General features: G+C 41.3%; 1 protein-coding gene across 1 annotated transcript; it reads right to left on the reverse strand.

The window, feature by feature from the left end:
- Positions 1–7,892: 7,892 nt before the first annotated feature.
- Positions 7,893–8,447, reverse strand: LOC112951392 (interferon kappa-like). The gene has a single exon (XM_026044085.1). The coding sequence runs from the start codon at positions 8,445–8,447 to the stop codon at positions 7,893–7,895; it is 555 nt and encodes a 184-aa protein (XP_025899870.1).
- Positions 8,448–21,537: the final 13,090 nt, after the last annotated feature.

Genomic DNA, 21,537 nt, shown 5'->3' on the forward strand with positions numbered 1-21,537 from the left:
CTGGTTTCCTATCCCTGCTTTGTAAGAGAACGCAGTGAAATGCTCGCTATCACGCCTGGTTAATGAAAATACTTCACTTTATCTGCTCTCTGTGGGCTGGAAACCTAGAAAACGAGGTGAAACATGAGGCCACTCGGATGCTGCGTGCCCAGCAGCGTGTTCCCAAGCTCCCTGGCACGGAGTTCAGCAGTGATGCAGCTTTCGTTTGGAAACACTGATGTGCTTTCACAAGCAGAACAATACGGAAATAGACCTCTTTTTGTTTGCTTTCTGGTCGTTTTCAGTGTGAGGTGCTGAGGCTCTCTCTGCAGTCCAGGCTCTCCCCGAGCTTGGTGCTGGCAGTGCGTCCAGGCCGAGGCGAGAGCCAGGCACGGAAGGCGCTGATCCCGCGCGGAGCAGCTGGTCCCGCGCGGAGCAGTCGGTCCCGACGCGGGCGCCGCCGCCTTCCTGTGGGCAGTGCGGCCCGCCGGGTCGCATGAGGAAGCGAGCCCTCACCGAGCCCGGAGCAGCATTCCCTTCCTTCCCTCTTTTCCTTCAGGAAAGGTCAGCCTGAAACCCCCTCCGCTGACACCGTTTCCTCTGGTTTGAACATCTGTCCCTCCCGCTCCAGAATGGGGATTCAAGCGTCCAGGAAAGAGCGGGCAGCCCCAAGGACCCATTTCCCCCCGCACACCCCGACCCTGCGTGGTCCCCCCTCTCTTCCCCATTGGCACGGCGCGCCGAGCGGCACCTTTGCTGCGCGGACGGTACCTGTGGCGGGCCAGGCCGCTGCTGCTGCCCATCTTCCTCTCTCCCGCCCTTTTGCAGCTGCAGCAGCTGTTTGCCGGGAGATCAGCCCTCCTCTTCCCTCTTCCCCCACCCCGCGACGTCACCGTGCACAGCCCTGAGCAGGAACAGCACCGCGCTTCCCGAGAAAAGCCCTTTCTAACCCAAAATATCCCCTCCCGCCTTGCCCCGCTCCTGGCCCAGCTCAACAGGATGTAACCCCGCGTAGGGCAGCTCCGTGGTGCTGCCCCAGGAGCAAGTCTGCAAGTCCTGCCAGCTTTGCCTTACCACTTAGAGCGGTACTTGAAACGTCAACACAGAGAAGGAACACAAAATTTAAAAGTATTTTTTGTGTTTTTAACTCCCAAGGTTACAACAATACCAGTAACTAAATGATAACGCTGGGAGCATAGAAGGGGTGGTCCAGATTAGTTCACACAGGTAAGAATTGGTAAATTCAATAAAATTCAAATAAAAAAATAGAAATCTAGAGATGTCTGTTTATTCATATCCATGTGAAATATGGGCATTCTCAGAAGAAGGACCTCACCTTCCCAGTTTTCCTCTGGTGAGCAAGTGTGATCCCAAGATGAGGGATCCAAAGATGTGCATCCAGGTCTGCTCTGCTGCAAGACGTCCCCTCACAGGTGGGGACGATCAGCAAATTTCCACCCAAAGGTGCTCCTGGCCTGAGCTACCACACTATTGTACCCATCCCAATACAGGAACAGGAACAGGCAAGGGCACATAGCTCCATTATTKCATGGAAACTTGAATCCCATATGGAGATGTGGAGTATATTTCAGCCAGGGGTTGCAGTGGACTTGGCTAATCGGACACTAGACCTTTGGATACAGTTTTCACAGCATGGTTGAGTTGGAGGCGACCCCTGGTTGAGTTGGAGGGAACAAACCGGGTCCAGCCCCACTCCTCAAGCAGAGTCACCTACAGCACGTTGCCCAAGGCCGTGCCCAAATCCTGCTGAACACCTGCAAGGAAGGAGGCTCCACAGCCCCTCTGGAAACCTGGCCACTGCTCAGCCACCTTCACAGGAAAAACTCTTCCTCATGCCCAGGAGACCGTCCTGTGTTTCACTTGGTGCCTGTTGCCTCTCATCCTATGCTGAGCACCACGGAGCCGAGCCTGGCCCTGTCCTCTTAACACCCTCCCTTCAGATTATTTTTCTTTCAGATAAAGAGATAGAGGATATTTCTGAAAAATAGAGAGAAGTTATTTCTGAAAAACATCTTCAGATATTTTTTCTTTCCTGAACATATTAGGCAATTGAAAATGCATATGAGGTCTCTTTAGCCATGCAATTTTGTTACACTCTTTTTGTAGTTTGATGACTTAGGGCTGTGAGAAAGGAGGATTTGTAAAAAAGAAGTAATAGCTTTTACTAGACTGTCCTACAGCTGGGAGAAATAGGGATGTTCCTAGACATGCAAATAGCTCTCTAGGGTTTGGAGAGATCTTGCRTTTAAACGCTTTCAAATTTTGAGTTACAAAGACATTCACACAAAAACAAATATTTCACAAAACTACCGAAAAACATGTTAGCTGGTCATGGGGAGGCCAAAGTCCTTGAATAAATCCATCACTCATTTCTGGAAAAGAAACTTTCTTCCCCACCCTAGCTGCTTGCCTTGCACACAACCCCTGTCAGGGGCTGGGAAGCGTGTGCTCCGCTGCAGTCGCTATGGGCAGGAGCTGCCCGTGAAAGCAACAGCAGCTCCAGGTTCTGCACGTGGTAGGGAAAGACCCTCGCCGCCTCCCAAGGGGAAACACATCCCCAGGAAGAGGCGTGTGGAGCCAGCAGCGCGGATGGTCCCGCACGTGTCCCTGGCTCCTCTTCCGCACGAGTTTGCTTCCAAATCCTTGCCCTAAATGCAATACAAAGATTTGTTTTGATAAAATAGCCCATGTCTCRTAGATCTGATTTTGATGGCATTTATAGCCATTGACTACATGATCCGTTTTCCCTGTAGCTAATGCTTTTGGYCACCCAGATTCCTGCCTGTTTTGGGGCTGGTGGGTTGCACAGATTTCAGCACCCGTCAGTATGAGCTCTTGAGCACAGGCTTGTGCTGTGGCGGTGCCAAGACCAGCTCAAGCAAGTGTGTGAAGACCAGTGTGTGTCCCAGATATCCCAATGCCATGGTGGGGGAGCTGACAGAAAACGTCAGACTCGTCTGTCAGCACCAGAGGAAAACRCAGTGCAGTGTGTTTCTGTAATAGATTTTAATGTGGGTTTTCATAAAGTTGTCCTCACATGGAAGCTGCTTACTTATACAATTCCAAAAATGACTTATTTCCCTACTGATTTTTATTACCTGCCCTTACCATTCCTAAGGATCCAGCATATGCATATTCAGAGTAGCATGTCTTTTAATTTCTCTTTCTTACAGGGGTTACTGTAAATAGCCTCCCTCTGTTCCCAGTTAAAGACACCCAAAAACAAAGCACTTTCATCCCTTACCAGCAGCTTCTGTCCTTCCTGTCCATGCCCGGCCCGTTCCTTTTCAGCAGCCGAAATCACGCGGTTTTGCAGGGAGGCGGCGCACGGAGACCCCGCCGAGCTCTCGGGTCAGCACTGCAGCTATCGGGAAGACTTAGTGCCAGGGGATGGGGGTTCCCTTTCCCGCAGCGCCCGCCGTCACTGAGTCGGTCACTCACAAGGGAAGCTGTGATGAAGTTTTCAGACGTTTTCAAGGAGCTAAGCAGCTGGTGAAGCAGCGGCCCTTACCCGGCTAGGGGGAACTTGCCAGTGCAAGGAGAAGGAAATGTGCCCTGTTTTGTTCTTTTTGAGGATGCACGTGAGCACGGGCAGGATTTAGCACTTGTCCGAGGGGCAATAGCACGAGTTCCGCTTCAGGTCACAGAAGCTCAATTTCAAATAGTCAAATTTTCAAATTTACCTTTTCACACATAGTGGCAGAAAATCAATTATAGCCAACGTGGGCTTCATTCAAAAAGGGTAGATCAGAACTGAGTCCATCCCTGAAGTCAGAGAAACTTGAAGAAAAGGCATACTGATTTCTTAAACAGAGAACCATATTTCTGCCAGTGCTTGAAGCCATGCAGGCATTTCTTTACTGTGCAAGAAACTTTCTTGTTTATATAAATACATCTGTCAAGACACTTCCTCTCTAGGAAAATGAACTGTAACATGCAACACTCCTGCTAAAGTCCTGAGGAAGTTATGTGGGTCCTGGCCTATCCAGATAAGAAACATTAGGAATATCGCAGTCAATAATAGTTGAAGTGAGTTGGCATCATGGTGACTGGAGGTGGAKTTTTTCAGTTCGGAATTTTATTATTCCATCTTTTTAATGTAGTTTTTGACTTTGCAGATACATTGCAATGTTTCACCAGTTATTTTGTGGGGGGGAACCTTGTGTTTGCTACAACCCACTTCTGAAAACCCAACCATTTCTTGCTCGGAAGGCTGGATTCTCCACCTGTGAAGTTCCCATGCGGATTCAGGAGCTGTGGAGGACGGACCACCCCTCTTGGTGGTGAGATGTGAAGGACCAAGGTGGGATGTGAAGGTGTCCTGTACCAGCAACTCCTCCTTTGCTGCAACCCAGCCCAGTCTGCGATGCCCAGCACGGCACAGGGGTACCCAGGCTTCATGGGGAGCATCTCCTGGCCATTCCTTTCTTCCTGTCTGCTCCTTCAGGAACTGAAGGTGTTGGAAAAGCCCTTGCATCTGAACAAGATTTATTGATGTCAATTGGAACAGAGAAAATTCTGGTAAAAATGACTCATCCTTGCCCATATTAGTAAGAGAAGGAATGTTCTGGAATAGAAAAAAGAGAATAGCCAGCTTATTGGAAAGTACCAAACACAATCTTGCAGTTGCCCCGTGAGCAATCTTCAACTTTTTTACTTTGCCATTGCCTCCCTAAAGCAATGTAGAATCAGTCTGCACTGAGAACCAAGGCGGGGGCTCCCAGGAAGGTGCCAACGGAGCAGGGCGATAGCAAGGGGAGCAAGGGGAGCAAGGAAGAGGCCAGGCCTGGCTGCCACCACGGGGCAGCACCTGCTTCCAGGGACTAATCCAGTCCATTGTCTGGAAAGCCATTTCCACAGCCCTGGATTTCATCTTTTCTTCTTTTTTTTCTTCTTTTTTTTTTTTTTCCCTTATATTACTGGCTGTTTTGGAAGTCTGAACTTTAATAGTGCAGTAAAGCAAAGCCCTGTCGGAACATTTTATCCCTATCAGCTGACACTGTGACATTGTATGCATGGAAGAATTCCCTAAAACAGCTGTATTTGACTGTGATATCTGAGTGTTTTCTTTCTCCCCTGAGTTAAAGCGTGAAATAGGTGTTCCTCAGTTCTGCATTTTTTTGRTGAAAACGCAGTGTTTGGACCCCATCCTGAGAATTCATGCCAGGAAACAGACTCTGCCTGAATGAACAGACTTTGCCACCTTTCTTTAGCAGCCCAGAGGAAAACAAAGATATATTGTATGTGCTGCTCTGACATTTCATTTTTTCCCTTGTATTGTGTATCATCACCAACCTTGTTCCCAGAGTCCCAGTCTGTGAATGAGTCCCAAGACATSGTCTCAGCACAGGAAATGTGATAGCACCTTGCAGCCAGCCACAAAATAGTTCAAACCAAATATGTATTTAAGTGCTTTCATGCACCTCCACAGAGACCTTTCTCCAATCTTATTCCAAAGATCTTTCAGTTCCCCTTCAGGAACCCAACGGCAGTTTATCAATAAGCAGCACRGTCACGAGGTCTTGTGAAGATGCACATATTCCACCTACAGCCCTGTGTACAGGCCGTGCCGGAGGAGCCTTCGCTGCAATCTCACTTTGCCCTCTAGTGCCCACTCTGCTGCTTCCCGCACCGCAGAGCGCTGCCTTCATGGAGATGCCGCCAGCCACAGCAGTGCTTGGTGGTGAGACTGCAGACCATGACCCAAGACAGGCTGGGCACCACGGCGAGCTGAGAGGAGATCTCCGCGGGCTGAGAGTTCCTCAGCAGATCACTGGGCCGTCAATTAGTGTCTTCTMCAGAAGAAAACCCTGGGATTTCTCRGTAGAGTGTGGTGAAAATATTTCTTGCTGTTTCCAAGTGCCATTAAAAATGGGGCCCTTTCAAACATAGTTTACTGCATTGTGGAGCCACCTGGAATAGCAGAACCCAAAAGCCAAGTAGTCTGAAAGTACTTTTATTGTACACGTTTGGAAAAAGTCAACAGGCCAACAATCAACAGAAATCAGGTTTGAAACAGTTCACAGCGGGGCCCTTKCAAGTGCTGTTAGCTGCAAAGCGCGAGGAACACACATTTGGCTCTCACCACACAGGAAACAGCTCCCATGCTTTGCTTGGTCCTTGTGGTCTTTTCCGGCATTCCAGATTGCAGGAAACCTGCTACTTGGTCATACTGCTGCTGTTTTAGCTTCGGACCTGACTCCCTTAGCTCTTGTGGTGCCATTGAGCTTGCATCAATGAYCGGAGGAGAGCCTCTGTGAACCCTGCAAAAGAGATCTGAGCTCAGGAGCAGCACCTTGGCCCACTGAGCCCACTGGTGCCCTCCTGACGGCCCATCATCCTGGCACTGGTGGGTCTCCAGCTGCCCCTGAAAGCTACTGCTTCGTGTGGCTGGGATCAGCTTTCATGCTCCTGGCCAGAGGTCAAAAAAACCGCAAGAAGATGTTGAAAATGTCTAGCAATCACAGGTTCCTCTCTCAGGAACCTCTATGCCTGTGYTTAATGCCAATGAGGTACCATGCCYTTTCTTCCACCACTTTTCCAGTGGACTGAAGGCCCCTGCCCTGTGCTGAGCACAGAAAACAGCTCTTTAATTAGCTTAGCAACACAGCCAGGCTGAAACTCTGTTTTCTCCCTTGCTAATATACAGCAAGTAACTAGGGAAAAAACAAGCTTTTGAAACGGAGTTACCCAGGGACACTTCCCAAGGGTAAAATCCTGGCTTGGCCTCACAGAAAAAAAATTGATTTTTCCCCCCACTATAAACAGGTTGTTTTGAACTATATGATTACCTCATAAATATTATTATTCAAGGCTGAATGTGTGATTGTATTATTTGGAGCTAATTGTGTGGTTTTKGGGGATATTTGCTGGAATATCAAGGGGTAAAACTTTCTGCAGATTAATCTGCGAGCAATGGGAGAGAGGCAAAAGATTTCAGACAGCAACGAAACTCATCACTGAATGACGATGATTGAGATCATAGCAGCCAGGACAAACACCTCTATAAGCAAGTAACTTTAGGGTACTCTTAGTTTCAGAAGTTATTTCAGATTGAGACAGAAATTAAAGCAATAATAGGAAACAAGGGAGGAAACAAAGGAAGAAAGAAAGAAAGCAGAAAGGAAGAAATAAAAAGAAAGGAAAAGAAAGAAAAAGAAAGGAAAAGAAAGGAAAAGAAAGAAAAAGAAAGAAAATCTTTTCTCTGTAAAGTTAGAACAAGGAAAGTTACTTTAATTAGAAGCATCATTATTGAGCTGAGTTATTGCAGAAGTTACAGCTATTACAAATAACTTCCTACGCAGACAAATCCTTCTAGGATGACTTTACCTCCTTGAACAAATGTCAGAATGGATTGAATGTAAGAACAAATCCATCCATGGAAAAGAGCATACCTTGATAGCTATAAACCTAAACCAGGACCATTAAAATAARAACTATGCTACTTTATTTTTGATTAGGCTCAATAAGTGCAAATCTGCTAATGCTTGTAATGTGATAGATTTGTAGCCCATTCACTAGTAAAAGTTCCTCCCTATACAAATGAAATAGAGATAATAAGAACATCATTTCTCATAGCATAGAAAATGCTATATGATAACACAATAGCCCATGTGGGAAAAAAGAACTTTACTGGTATTATAGATTATTTTATGGGTAATATGTGGACCTTGTTTACCAAGAATTTACTGATGCTGAATAATACATTATATATTCAATAACCTCCATTAGTGGCATAATTAAATAAATAAAATAATTTTAATCCAATCAAAATTAACTAGAAGAATTTTCACAAGCCAGAGTATGGTGGAAATGTATAAATATTTATATATATATATATAAAAAATAATAATTTTAAAGTCGAAATGTGCCAGCCAAAATATTTTTTTACCTCAATTGTTAAGCCTCCTTGTGACTTTCTCAACAAGTTGAAGACATCTCCTCATTTCTGCACGGCTGACCTCCCAGGAGCACCGGCTGTGCTGTCTGTCCTTAAGAAAGCAGTCTATCTGCTGGAAATACCTTTTCAGCTGGAGCCTGCTGGGTTCTCTGCGCCAGGAGCGGTGGGTCCTCTTCTCGGTTGCACAAGCCTCCACTTGCTCAATCTGCTGGTAAAGCCCATTCTGGAAGAGCTCAAGGGCTCGCCCATCCCACTCAGCTAGTGTCAGGTTCTTGCTGAAGATGTAGAAGATGTGTTGGAAGATCTCTTCAATGGCCATCTTCATGGTCTCCCTCTGCCTGGGCTTCAGGACCTGCTTGGGGAACCTGAAGGAGGTTTTCTCCCTTAGGCATTGCCGAGGAAACTTTTCTCCCATTTTGTCCAAAAGTCGCAGGCTGCTCTCAATCACTTTGCTTTGCTGTAGACGAAGGTGATTACAGTGAAGACTTGTGATTTTGGTGGTACATGACAGAATAAGACCGACTTGTAGCAAGCAAAAAGAGCTCATGGTAAAGGTAAGTCCTGATGTGCCTCCGTTCCCCCTGAGAGGCAGGCTGGAATGCAGTGAAGGTCTTTCGTAGGCTCCTGTCTTTCTTCAAAACCTTTCATTTAATTATTCGCTAGGAGAAGTTTCTTTCATCATTTTTTGGTTTTTAAGGTTTTCCCCCTTGTGCATGATTTTGACACTTACCACTTTCATTTTCTGCTTTATGACTTCATTGTCTTCTTTTTTTTGCCACGTACTTTTTATAATAGCAGAACATGAAAATGTTAMGTATATCTTATTTATCTTAGATTACCTGTTCCCTCTTCCTCAAGAATTCTATCATCAGTATACTGAAAATTTAAAATAAAAATTTACAAAAATATCCTTAGTTTCTCAATATTTTAGAAGTGAGAGGACATGCTGACATAGAGTAACAATTTCAATGAAGGGCTAGGAACTGGCATCCTGTCCTCTCATTAAGATTTATACTTGAAAAATTTTGTTAAGTACTTACTAGTACTTAACTTATTAGTAACTAGTAATTTAGTTAGTACTTATTTTAATTTGAGGAGAATATTTTCCTTTTTTTTTTCTTGTCCATGTCTTTTCCAACTCCAAGGACAGACTTCATATCACTGAAATAGATATATATGTGTGTGTGCATATAAATATGCACATGGGTATTACAATATGCCTGTATTTACAGTATTAGGCAAGTGGAGCCCTCCATCTCACTTACAGACTGTAAGTAAGTGCCATGCCAATACAAATACTCACATGGGAACAAATTAGATCCTTAGAGGAAGTACCTTGTATTTTCCCCATTTGAGTAACTGAGGAAAAACTGATGTCAATGCCAGTAAAGTTCAGCAGTAAAGATCTGAATTTTCAAGTCAAATGGAGAGGGAATAAAGAAAGATGACAAAAAAAATCCTCTAAAATTCAACCATTTGTCTAACCATATAATAGAAGAGGTCAGGAGTATCACAGTATAATTAGTTGGGAAATTTGCCACCTGTCAAATGCTCCGAATGGCTGCAAAAAAACGTAGGGTAGTCTTGGCTTTGCTTCAACAAAACACTTTGGTATAAATTTCCAGTCTTTCTCTTTTGATGACAACTAGGCTTGAATTATCTATTTTTGTTTCTGTCTTCCTATCCTTCAGTGCAAACAAATCTCACTGCAAAGTGATTCTCTGAATGTGCTTATGTCTTGGCAAAGGAATCAGAGAAACTGCTCACTCAGTTTGAGATCTGGCTGTGTATTTTCATGCAGTTGCTGCAGTGCCACCCATTGCTATGTGGTTGACTTCATTCCCAGTTCAGTAGTGACTCTGACCAGATTTATGGTACTATTTTCAGGYTTTCTTTGTGTTCCAGAAATAGGTATTTTGAGGCATTAAAAATTTCTGAAATTAACTGAGCGTGGTAATTCACATGACCAAACTCTTTGGATGTGCCAACATTGCTGCTAGTTTAAGGAACAAGCAAATCCCCGATGTTTTCTTTGGAATGGCAGTATTAACTAAAAGCTCAAAGTCATTCAGACTTATAAAATGAAAAATATAATCTAAATCTTTTCATTTATTGGGAATACTTGATATTTTGGAAAAACGAGTCTGAAAACTTTTACTGCCAATAGATACAAAATGACCATGGAAATGCTACCTTATGCAAAAATACAGCTGTAGAAAGTGAGAGAATAAACAGTGCTACGGGTTCTTTCCTTAACTTATACACCACTAACTTTTTTTTTTTTCCCTGAGCTGTAGTCATTAGGTTATCCTAAACCTTCTAAGAATGTTAAGTAAACAAATTTCTTTATGCCTGTTATACCTCTCAGACATATATAAATATATATATATATATWTWTTTCTTTCTTTTCAAATATATGTTTTCTTTGCAAGCTTTCATCTCATCTCGGAACTGTAGACAACGTCCAGTCACCTTGGATGTAACAAGCATGACAGATCTGATACAAGGGAAGATACAAATAAATTTGTTACAGAATTTCTTACAAAAGCAGTTTTGCTGTCTTTTCTGTGTAAATCAACATGTTGTCCACAATTCCTCACAGCAATTTTATTTGCTTTATTTTGTTAKGTTTTATTTTATTTTATAACATGACATTCTTCCTTACTCAGCCAATTTCTTGTCTTTTGCATTGAGAAAAGCATGACATTGCATAACTCATGGCATGGTCTCTTTTATTCATAGATCTTCATTCAGAAATGAACAACTCATTAAAAGACACTGTTGGAGGAGGCAACCCAGGGTGCTGAGACTGCAGTGCAAGTCTCTATTTCTACCTATCTGGCTGAAGCACAGAACAATGTAACCTAAAATAAAAGATGAAACAGGCTCAGAAGACACATCTGGATTTCCAAGCAGACCTAATAGATYACTGCTAGATCTACACAGCAGCAAACAGAGCAGAGCTTGGGAACATTCCTACAAAATAGCAAAAGGACTGTGTGTCCTCCACACGTTACCCAGCCCATGCTAAATCACTTAACACAATCTTACRTCAGCTTTCTCAGACCAAAACAACAGCCTTTCTCAACATTTGATCTACTCTAGCTATCAGCTTCCTTTTCCTTTARTTCACTCAAGACATCATGATTTAACAAGTCAGCATGTCACTGAAGAGTCCAAACAGGTCCAACTTGTGATCCCRTAAATTACCTATCTCCACACTCAATGGGACAGATCTTACTTGTGTTAAATGCAAATCACTGTTCTCCACTGTTWTTCATCTGCCTTCTGCATGTGAATTCTCTCTTTCTCACTATTTTTAAGCAAAAACATAAAATACAAACAAGACTGGGTTYTTTATTCTTTTTCTAAGAGGACAAGGATGACCAGATTCAGACCTCATGCTGCAGTGGGCAAAAGGCAGGGGCAGTCAGAGGTGCAAACATACTGGGCAGAAGTGGGAGCATCTAATTGTTACACAACTAAAACCACACCACAAGGCCATCATATGAGACTGAGAAAATAACGAAATGTTCACCTAAAAAAAAATTACTAAAAATTTACCACATGAAGAAGAGTATTTTAATCACTTTTAAACATTTAAAATACATTTTTGAGACATTTATAGGTTTGCAATTAGAGAGGCAATTATGGGAGATGAACCACTTTGGTGTTCAGAACAAGCAGATTTGACAGCATGCTGTAAAGTTCACGGGTGGATTTCTCACCTCTCTAGCATTGCAGGGGTATCTGATGCCAGCTGATATCTCCTTTGGAGAGAGACATCCAAACATGGAAGCCRGGCTGTCTTTATGGAAGTGAAGGGCAGGGAGGCTTCCCTGCATGGTGTCCAAAGTGTCAGGGCCACCTTGGATCGTCAGTCCTTGAAGACTGTGACTTGCCTCTTGGCTATGGAGACAGAGGCTGTGGTGGCCAGTTCTCTATGCACTTCACTGCCTGCCAGCTCTCAGGTAGGAAGCGCAGATTTACAGCTGCTCCATCAGCCAGGCTTTCCCAGAAACACCAGAAGGGTTCAGTAAGTGGTAGCAAGGCCATGCCCTGTGATACTGCTTCAACGTGGGCTCTCTCCTGCACCATGTGCTCCAAGTGAAAGGGAGCACCACAAGGGAAGGGAGCACCCAATGGGCCAGCATCCTCGGGAGATGGCTGCACATACTTCACTGCCTCACCTAAGGGTCCTCTGGCTCTACTTTCATTCCCAGGTCTCATCTCCCACCCAGCTTTTCAGGTAGCAGGGTGGACAGAGGAACYCTTGCCCCAGATCGTCTCCAGTTGGGAATGCAGCTCCTCCAGCCTCCAGAACTCATGGACACTGCTCCAGCACTGTGGCTGAAGTCAAAGTACAGCCAGAGATGGGATGGTGTGGGGTGATGGTAAGATGAGTCCATGGCGATGAGATGAGTCCATGTGATTGCAAGGGGCAAAGTCCAGGTTATTGTCTTCACAYTAATAAAAACATACCTACTTCACAAGGGGGTTGTATCGTGTGGACCTTCAAATGTCCATGAATATAGAAAGGCATCCAACACGAACTTTTTGTCATGTTATTAATTTTATTGCCAAATTAGAAGAGGTATCTGAGCACAAAAAGACATTTCATAGAGGGATCTCATCCCAATTCTGAAAGCCACCAAGTAGAAGGATGTGGGCACAGATGAAAACATCATCTACAGACCCATCTGTGGACTTAGGCAATGCCCATTCCTTGAAGAAATTTGCCAGTTGACAACATTTAGAACTTACAAAGATGAATGAGACAATACCTGAAGACCTTGACTGTATGTGTCCATCCCCTTGAGTAGCCTAATGCCTGCAGTAAGTGCAGTGGAACGACAGAGGCTTGGCATTCTCAGTGATCAGGCTTGGTGTTCATACAAGGATCAAGGGGTCAGTTAGGTGTCCCCTATGACTGGGCATTTGGAGGACAGGACAGGTCCAAATGCAGTCTCCATTTTAACCTTTATGGGCTGTCTTCTCCTCGCCAAGAATGGCACTGACTGGGTCGGCTGTTAGCTGTGACATGGAGTTCATCTGCATGCCCTCAGACTCCCTTGGAAGGACACAGTTGATACAGTATGGCAGCTGACAAAGATTTGGCTGTTTGGGGGGAGTTATTTAGTCAATATTTACATGATGTCTGCTCTGTATATGTCKCATACAGCTGGAACAGAAAGTTGTTTAGAAGATGTCAGGGTCCTGAGAACCTTCAATGTCCTTCAGATGCTGGCAGAGGCACAGGCCATTGGAGTCAGCACACCCATTCACTGCTTCTTTTCCAAGGTCATCCTTGTTGCATGACSAGTTGCATGGCCAGCCCATGGCCACTCTGTAAGGGTTCCCACAGCAGAAGTCTGCTTCCTGGGATCAGACTGTTCAGACAGTTCAGACTGTTTGACATGGGATCAGACTGTTCAGAACACAGAGAGGATAAATGCCCAGTCTGGTTGCAGAGGAAGAGGCTCTGTACTTCAGAGAATCCTATACAGGACCTTTCCTMGATGAGCTGTCACATATCCTTGGTTTAGCTGGAAAGAAAGGCAATTTTGCTGTAKGAAAACATGTTAATAAATGTTTATTTTTAAATATTCCTGTGGAATTAATGTATATGAAACCTAGAAATAATTTTGACCAATGAGATGGATATTCAGATCTCTATTATCTCTTCAGTCTCTAAGATCTCTTCATTTAAGTATATTAATACTGGGAGATGTACAAGCAGGTCTGATACAACTAAAACTGATCAAGAAGCAGGCAAGTCAAGACACTACCTGGTATTGTAATAGACTGGTGCAGACCAGGTGATTTGGACTCCATTCCATTCCTCTCATTCATTTTTATCTTGTTTTTGGTTAGCTCCTCTCTCTCTCTCTCTCTCTCTTTTGTTTTCTTTTTCCTTTTCTTGATGAGAGATTCTTATTAGAACAACAACAGTGGTCTCCTAATCTTGGCTGATACTGCTGTGCTTTACTGGGATACAGTCAGGATAATGGGAGTAGTTTCAATTCCCATTGGTGAGCACAAACCAACTACAAAGATCTTTGTGAGTCTTGACCTGAAAAAATTGTCTATCAGTCTGTGGAACAGAGAGACTGTAACTTCTCTTTACCTCTTCCCTTATCTTGCCATTGGCATAGAGGCAATGTCAACACTTCACAAAGACCCATGGTCATACCAGTTTTCRTTATCCACCAGATGTTGTTCACCTGTGTGCCACAGAAGACAAAAAACTCATCCAGATGTTTTAATAATTCAGATATGTTCAGTGAATCTTATAATCAAATAACCCAGCAATGACTTAATTACCTTTAGCTCCTCAAAGCAACACMGTCTTCCCCTGGATGCCTCCTTCTGTCATGCTCTGCACATAAAGCAATGCAATGCCATGCATTACAGGAACAAGCCTTGTGATCCACTCAGTCCTGTGTCAGAAAGAAGATAAATGTCACATTCATCATTTAAGAAAAATACCATTATTTTCCACTGCTGTGGGGACTGTAGGTGCACGCTGAAGTACCACAGAGCTGTGGGCAATTAACTAGGGAACAGAGGAGATGGATAAAATATTTCAAAAGCCTGTGACAAGTGTTAGCTAGCAGTSATGCTCTGTTGCTTTTAAGAGCAAATTATCTGCTGGACAGTCCCTGCCCCAGCCTGTGGCCAGCAGCAGGTGAAGGAACTGCAGCCCAGCACTTTGCTTTGCAGGTTTTCTTGCCAAGCCTTCAACACTGCTTCTGAAAGCCTGCAAAGGAAAGGCAGCCTCCAGTAGCCTAAATGATGAGGAATTGGGCTGGTGGGAGGGAGACTGACAAGAAGGATGGACCTTCTTGCTGGGGAGGACCATGACATCCAGTCCTGCCTGGGGATTCCTTCCCTTGCAGCCTTGCGTGCATGGTGGCCAAAGCAGCAAGACTGCTATCGTGGTGTCAAGGCATTTGCTGCACTGCAGTTTGTCAGCCTTTTCCCATGTGTCTCAACAAGCCTATGGTCACTACTTGTCCAGCTGGGGATCAGACAGAGCTATTGTCAGGTGTCTATTTTTAGTACATCAGCATCTCTGAAAAAAAATCCTTTAGTCAGATAACTTGCACTTGCACAAATGAGGTTTTGGCCTCCTTAGCACAAGCATATATGCTGACAATATCAGACTTACAACTTGTCTCTAATATCACTGTTTATGAAGTGCTGCTGGCTCTCTGTAAGGCTGACATGAATGTATATCTGAACAAACCTTCCAGAGGGTGATGCACAGTTTGCCACAAGGGTGTATTTTGTCAGACATGGGTGGGACCATTGCAGTAAATGCGTGTTTGGAGCCAATAGACTGGTAAACACAGTGATATCTCGTAYGCTCTGCAACTATTGTGAATCAAATCAGACAAGACTGAAGTGACATGACTACAAGGCAGAAAACATCTACCCATTTGAAGGTACTTTTGTTATTCAGGTTTTCACTGACTAGTTGTATTCCCAGATCACAGAATTTCTGTTTCCCTTTCCTAACCTGTAGCAATGCCATGGATCATCACGTCTGCATGCCCTGTCTCAGAGCTGTGTTTCTCAGACCTCCCTATTGCTGTCTATACCTCTGGTATCTCAACAAGATCTGCTGATTCCAGAGCAAACATAGAGCTCTATTTGGAAGCTGAAGCTTATGAAGCATTCATGAAATGCTTCAGTAGGTAGTTCGTTTCTCCATGGAGTTTCTTATATCAGTGTCATGATCCAGACACTTGAAGACTGAGATACCTGAAATGTGAAGCCCAAAATGATTTTGTAATAATGCTGCTACCATAATGATGCTGAGTCTGGAAGAAGGACTTAGCTTAAAGTCCCTTTCCATACTYGAATCTTCAGCTTCACATATACAGGGATTATACTCATTTATATTCATGCAGCATATAAATTAGTGCCAGGATACCACTGAATAAGTCAGAATTTGACCCACTGGCAGTGTGTAAGTTGATTCTGAGATTAYTTTGCCTTACCCATCTTTTTCTTTTTTCTTTTCTGTGAAAATATTTGCAGTGCAGTTTCTGTCAAGGAGGAATAGCTGTTGGCATATAAGATAAACCCTAGAAGCCCAAGCCATGCTGAAGGGTCCAGCACTTGAGTTCAAGAGACCTAATATCTGTATGACCCACAGAGAGGTCCCATCCTTGGCCTCCCTAAATGGGAGAGTTTCTGAACCAGAAAATAGAAGTGTTCTTAGTTTTGGTAGATGGAAAATAAAATTACATTTTCAATTTGTGTGAAGATGTGGATTTTTTTCCTAACTAKGTGTGAGCCTGATCAATACCAAGAAAAAAAAAATTGTTTCAGATCTCCCTCTCAATACGGGTCACTCGCTCTTCTTGGCCTGTGGAAACTCAAAGGACTTTTTTTTTTTAACATTATATGTTATTTTGAAAAAATTATTTTTTAAAGGGAAGAATAGAAACAGAAAGATCCTGAGACGAGTGAAAAAAAAGATGAGTCTTAGAGGATACTTTCAATATACAATACGACAAGAGAAAAAGCAGACATGGAAAATTTAGTTTGGAATAGTTATAAGCGAGAAAGATGTAGAGGGGAAACAATCATTCTTTTTTTCTCAAAATACAAGGAAAAGGAAAATACAAASATTTTTTTTTCTCAAAATACAAGGGCAAAGAATACAGCACTAAATTTAAACTAGAAATAAAGAAGCCTTACCCAAACCTTGGAAGTCTCTTTCCAGGTTACATAAATATAAATGGACTCCAAGTGTGATAAGACACAAGCCTGAATGGGGGTTAGCTCCATCAATGAGTGTTAAACACAGTAGTTTGGAGACAAGATTAGCTAAGTATCTGTAAAAGACCATTAATAGAAACAAAATACTCATTTAGTGTCTCTATATCCTAGTGTCAATGGATAATCTTTTTATAAAATATCTAAATATMTGAAGATGATTGAATTGTCTTATTTATGCATATAGATCTGAGATGTCCTAAAAGTTTTCTTCTTTAAAAAAAAAAAAAAAAACCTTTCCTTTGAAACAATCTGTCTTCTAGCACACATTTTAATACTATTGCTTTTGCTGGAATGCTATCATTATGGGAAATTTGCTAGAGAAACTATCAAAAAAAATTATCTGACTTGTGATTTGTGATTTATGATTTGTGATTATGATTAGCACTTTCATGCTAAAAATATTTCTGAAACTTCTGTGGTAAAACTAGAAAGTGATTGAAAGACTGTTTCTAAGTCAATAACTAGAAGATCAATAAACTAAGTCATATTCAATGTTACTTCAATGTCATGTAAATTTGTCAAAAGTGTTGCTAAGATACTTAGAAAAGATCAAAACATCAGATATTTCCTTTGCTATTAAAATCAAAAATGTTTCATATCAGTACATTCCTTAGGCTCATTTCCTTGCACATTACTTAAATTACAGCTAAAATTTTCTCCTTTTCAATGTACTCCTTTATCTAGTCCATCTGACTGAACTTTTAGAACAACAAACATGTTCATTATATAAATAAATAGTTGGATTTAGCATATACAGCGGTTTTCTAGCTTTAACTTCAGTAAAAGCCATCTGTCATTCCTTGAATTTTTGTAATAAATGAGGAATCAGACAATAATATCAAAAAGGCCAATAGAATTCCGTTGCTGGATTACTGAAAGTGTGTGACTGCCTCCCCAAGACAGCCAGACCAACACAGAGCGTAAAACCTAACAACTAACAAGAATTTTGAGGACAATAATGGGCTTGAACTGGTTTCAACCCACATATTTTTTCCTGACAACTCGGGAAGACACCGAGCATCATGATGGTGAGTACRTTACAGAGACTGATAACAGGGCTCACATTCATATTGTGTCTGAACTGCATACTGGAATTGTTGCATTTTGCTAAATTTAAGTTGTGCTTGCAATGTGCTTTCAGTATCTTGCTATACTATTCTGCTCAATTAATAATCCCTTGTAACATCAAGCATCTTTAAATAAGTCAATTCAGATGTTAAACATTACATGTTCTGTGGTGAGAATCCCTRCAGAAGACCTGGTAGGACTCAGTAATGGGCAGGGGAGCTCCCTCCAGAGCATCTCCATCAGCTGCCCATCCGTGACCTGTTTGCTGATAATTATCCTTTTTGTAACACGGCTCTTTATGCAACTGAGCCAGCATCAAGTTGGAAATTYATAGCTTAATAATGAAGTAAGAATTTTGAGTATCAATGTAGAAGAAATACTCTGAAATATTCCTCATGAAGTGGGATGGACAGGAGATGACGCTTGCTTTCCATAGTTCTTTCCAGGATTTAACTACAGGCCAGCCCACCCTACAATGTATGGAAAAATGCTTTAATATTGTGCTTGTTCATTTAATTTGAGACATATGAAAACAATCTAAAACTTACCTCAAAGTGCAGATACTGATTAAACATGGCATTATGGCTGTGCATCAGATCAGATTATGCAGTTGATTTATATCTGACTCTCAAAGATACTAGGTTTTTGAAGCCAAAAATTAACCACCTAAAGCCACATTTAACTTACGATACTGAAAATATTACACATTTTCAATTTAATGCAAGATAAACAGATGCCTTGAGCTTCTATGTTTCACTGCTGTACTGACTTCAGTTAATCTAACCCACACCAAACCAAAATACAAGATCAAACCCCAATGATTTAACAAATACTCAAAATATATAATGAAGCATGGACATAATTTTTTAAAAAACAGTAGTATCTGCACAATGACAGTTAAATATCTTTTATACGAAGTATATAATTCTATTCATTAAAAAAAAAAAAAAACCAAATTGTGAATCTTGTTTCAGGTTCACAAGTTTCTAGAGATGCTGTTAAAACTCAACTGAGATTTATAATATCTCCACTTTAACAGGCAGTGTAGATTKGAAGCTCCCCATAGCAGTTTTTTGGATTAAAAAGAAAAAAATACACACTTAAAAATTATCTTTTTCTTCCTAATTTCATTTTTCAAGTTATTCTTCCACATGAAAATATTTTCAGGAAATAACTAGAAATGTTCTCTTGAATCTAAACTAATTTTCTGTGAATTAAAGCTCTTTGAGGCCAGTTGAGCTAACCCACCAACAAACATGCTGGCATGACCACAATAAGCACCATGTGCTACGTGTATGGGCATTAACTGGTTTTCTTGATTCGCCCTCAAATAATTACACTGCAGGTGATAAGCAGGGCAAGTGGAGAGGATCCTTAAGCACTGCAGGAAAGGCATCACAGCCTTGTTTCCTTTAAGCCAGACCAGAATAGACTGAGTTTAGTAGGGTGCAAGGGAGATTTCTATCTTTCTCACAAAACACATCGACATCTAGCTGTCTGAAAGAAACATTTGTTCAATTTTAGAAGGTAAGGTAATGGAAAGGAAGGGAAAAAGGAAAAGGGTCAAGCTATGATGTGTAAAAGGATTTGTGAATTACATAAGCTCTTCAGAGAAAGCTGTAATGAACTCTTGCTGAAAGCCTGAGTKTATTTGAATATTCCTTGTCACTTTCCTACTATTTGTCTGAATAGAAAATAAAATATGGTCATAGTGTATTTTGTCTCTCTGTGTAAAGCACATTATGAAATTACATGCAGTGATACCTGCCTCTTGTCCATTGACTTTGGTAGAGTCAAATTATTTTCAAGATTCCAAATATTGATAAATATGCCATATCTCTTTTAAAGTTAACTTTGTCCCAACCYGGAGACAAAGTTCTTCTGTCCTGTCCCAGTCCAGGTTTATATCCTTTTATRTCATGTCATTTTATATCATTTTATRTCATGTTTTAAAAACATTTTGATAGCAAAAATACTCCCAATTTCTCTTTCATCTACTTTAACAGCTTGAGTAACTTCATTAGCAACATTTTCATTTCAAATGACCATTTCTGCCATTTGTATTCTGAGGAAGAGGGATGGCTCTATTTAAAGCAGCTGATACTCTGCTGAAAAAGATAGACAAACTTTTGAAATCAGTTGGATTTCATTAGATCTGACAAGATGGAACAAAAGCCAACCTCAACAAATGTTAGGCAAAATTGGTCTTWGTTTAATGTAATTGTATCCTACATGCAGGGCAAGATGACATGACAAAAGCAAGAAATGTCATTATTGTTTGTGCATTTTTCCCTTCTTTCCTGTTTGCTCTATCCTATAAAAACAGAAGATAATTCCTTTGTTTCAATTTTACATCTTARACAGAAGCTATTTATCTTTCAAGAAAGACAATAAGCAAAGCAGTATTATGTTGTCGGTTTGGAGAGTATATTCAAGTGATATTTGGCATATCTATATGTATCTATATGTATGGCATATCTATCTGTATAGGCAAAATTTGTTGATTGTTTTGAGAAATCTATGCTGCCAGCTTTGGTTGGGGAGGGMTTGAGATATCTCTTCTGCAGACTCTGAAGTCACCTTTAAAAAGTTATGTGACAGAGTTGATTTGAAACAACTTATGGATGGACAAGCGATAATAAATAGAATAATAGCTTAAATAATTAGAAAATGAAGAAAAAAAATGGAAATAAGTAGCCCGATTTTAACAGGAAAATCAAATGGAAGAGCTTACCAAGAAAGACATGAGTTTCTCATTACTTTAAATGCTTTAAATYAAATTTTGGTATCAGTCTGAGAAGTTATGTTTGCTTAAATTACATTCTTTGGTCTACATTTTACTAAAGGTCAGACCAGATCAGCTTAATTGTCAGGTTCTTTATCCTCTAAAGTATAATCAACATCAAAATATACCCTTATATTATTTATATTATGTATATTATTTATTATTATATTTTTACTAAAACAACTTTCTTCTCAGTGAAATGGAAGTCTCTCGGCTAGAATTTGGCAGATGCTTAAGGGGTTGGTAAAAGCTTTTAACATCATCACTAAAGCGTTTGTAAATTTGTAACAACGAATACATGGGAATATTATGGGAAGGGAAAGCTTTAAAAAAAGCTTCCTCTCAGTGTTTCCTCAGCACCACTCAAAAGAAATCCACTGCCAGAAGCCAGAAAAAAAGACAAATTATATAGCTGTTGAGTATATTATTTTTATAGACAATCAATCCACAGCTACAGCACATGGGCATATGAAGTCTACCAATACACTGAAAACAGGCCCAGTAATGTCACAAGAAGAAGGAGAGGAAAAAGGACAACATGTTCTTTCAAATAAATTATTTCAAAGTTTGAAAATGCTCTSAAGAGCATATCAACGGAATCACATCTGTAGAGCTGCATGAAATATTCAATTAGTTTTTAATGAAACAAAGCTGCAAACATTTCTTACCACACACTCAGAGWTTTGTTTCAGCAACAGTGATTCAGAAATGAAGAATTTTCATCATGTTTAAAGACAGCAGTATGCTCCTATCTGTGGTTCATAAAATTTATTCCCCTAAAACTGTTTTGCTTTATTAGGATTTTTCCAAACTTCTTCCATTTTTAAAATTACTTTATTACAGGAAATATTCTGTGTCTCATTTTGCAATGCAAGCTCTAATTCTACGCCCATGTTTTATAATTTGAGAGATGGTTTCAGAAATATTAAGAATCAAATGCAACATAGCTTCAATCAGCATTATATGCTTTTAATGATTCTGGAAATACAGA

The sequence above is a fragment of the Nothoprocta perdicaria genome, unplaced genomic scaffold (genome assembly GCF_003342845.1).
Source record: "Nothoprocta perdicaria isolate Ctin4 unplaced genomic scaffold, notPer1 scaffold_104, whole genome shotgun sequence".
NCBI classification, from domain to species: domain Eukaryota; kingdom Metazoa; phylum Chordata; class Aves; order Tinamiformes; family Tinamidae; genus Nothoprocta; species Nothoprocta perdicaria.

What these genes read in the sequence shown, in the direction of transcription:
- LOC112951392 (XM_026044085.1), bottom strand. Translation starts at nt 8,447, where the DNA reads ATGAGCTCTTTTTGCTTGCTACAAGTCGGTCTTATTCTGTCATGTACC.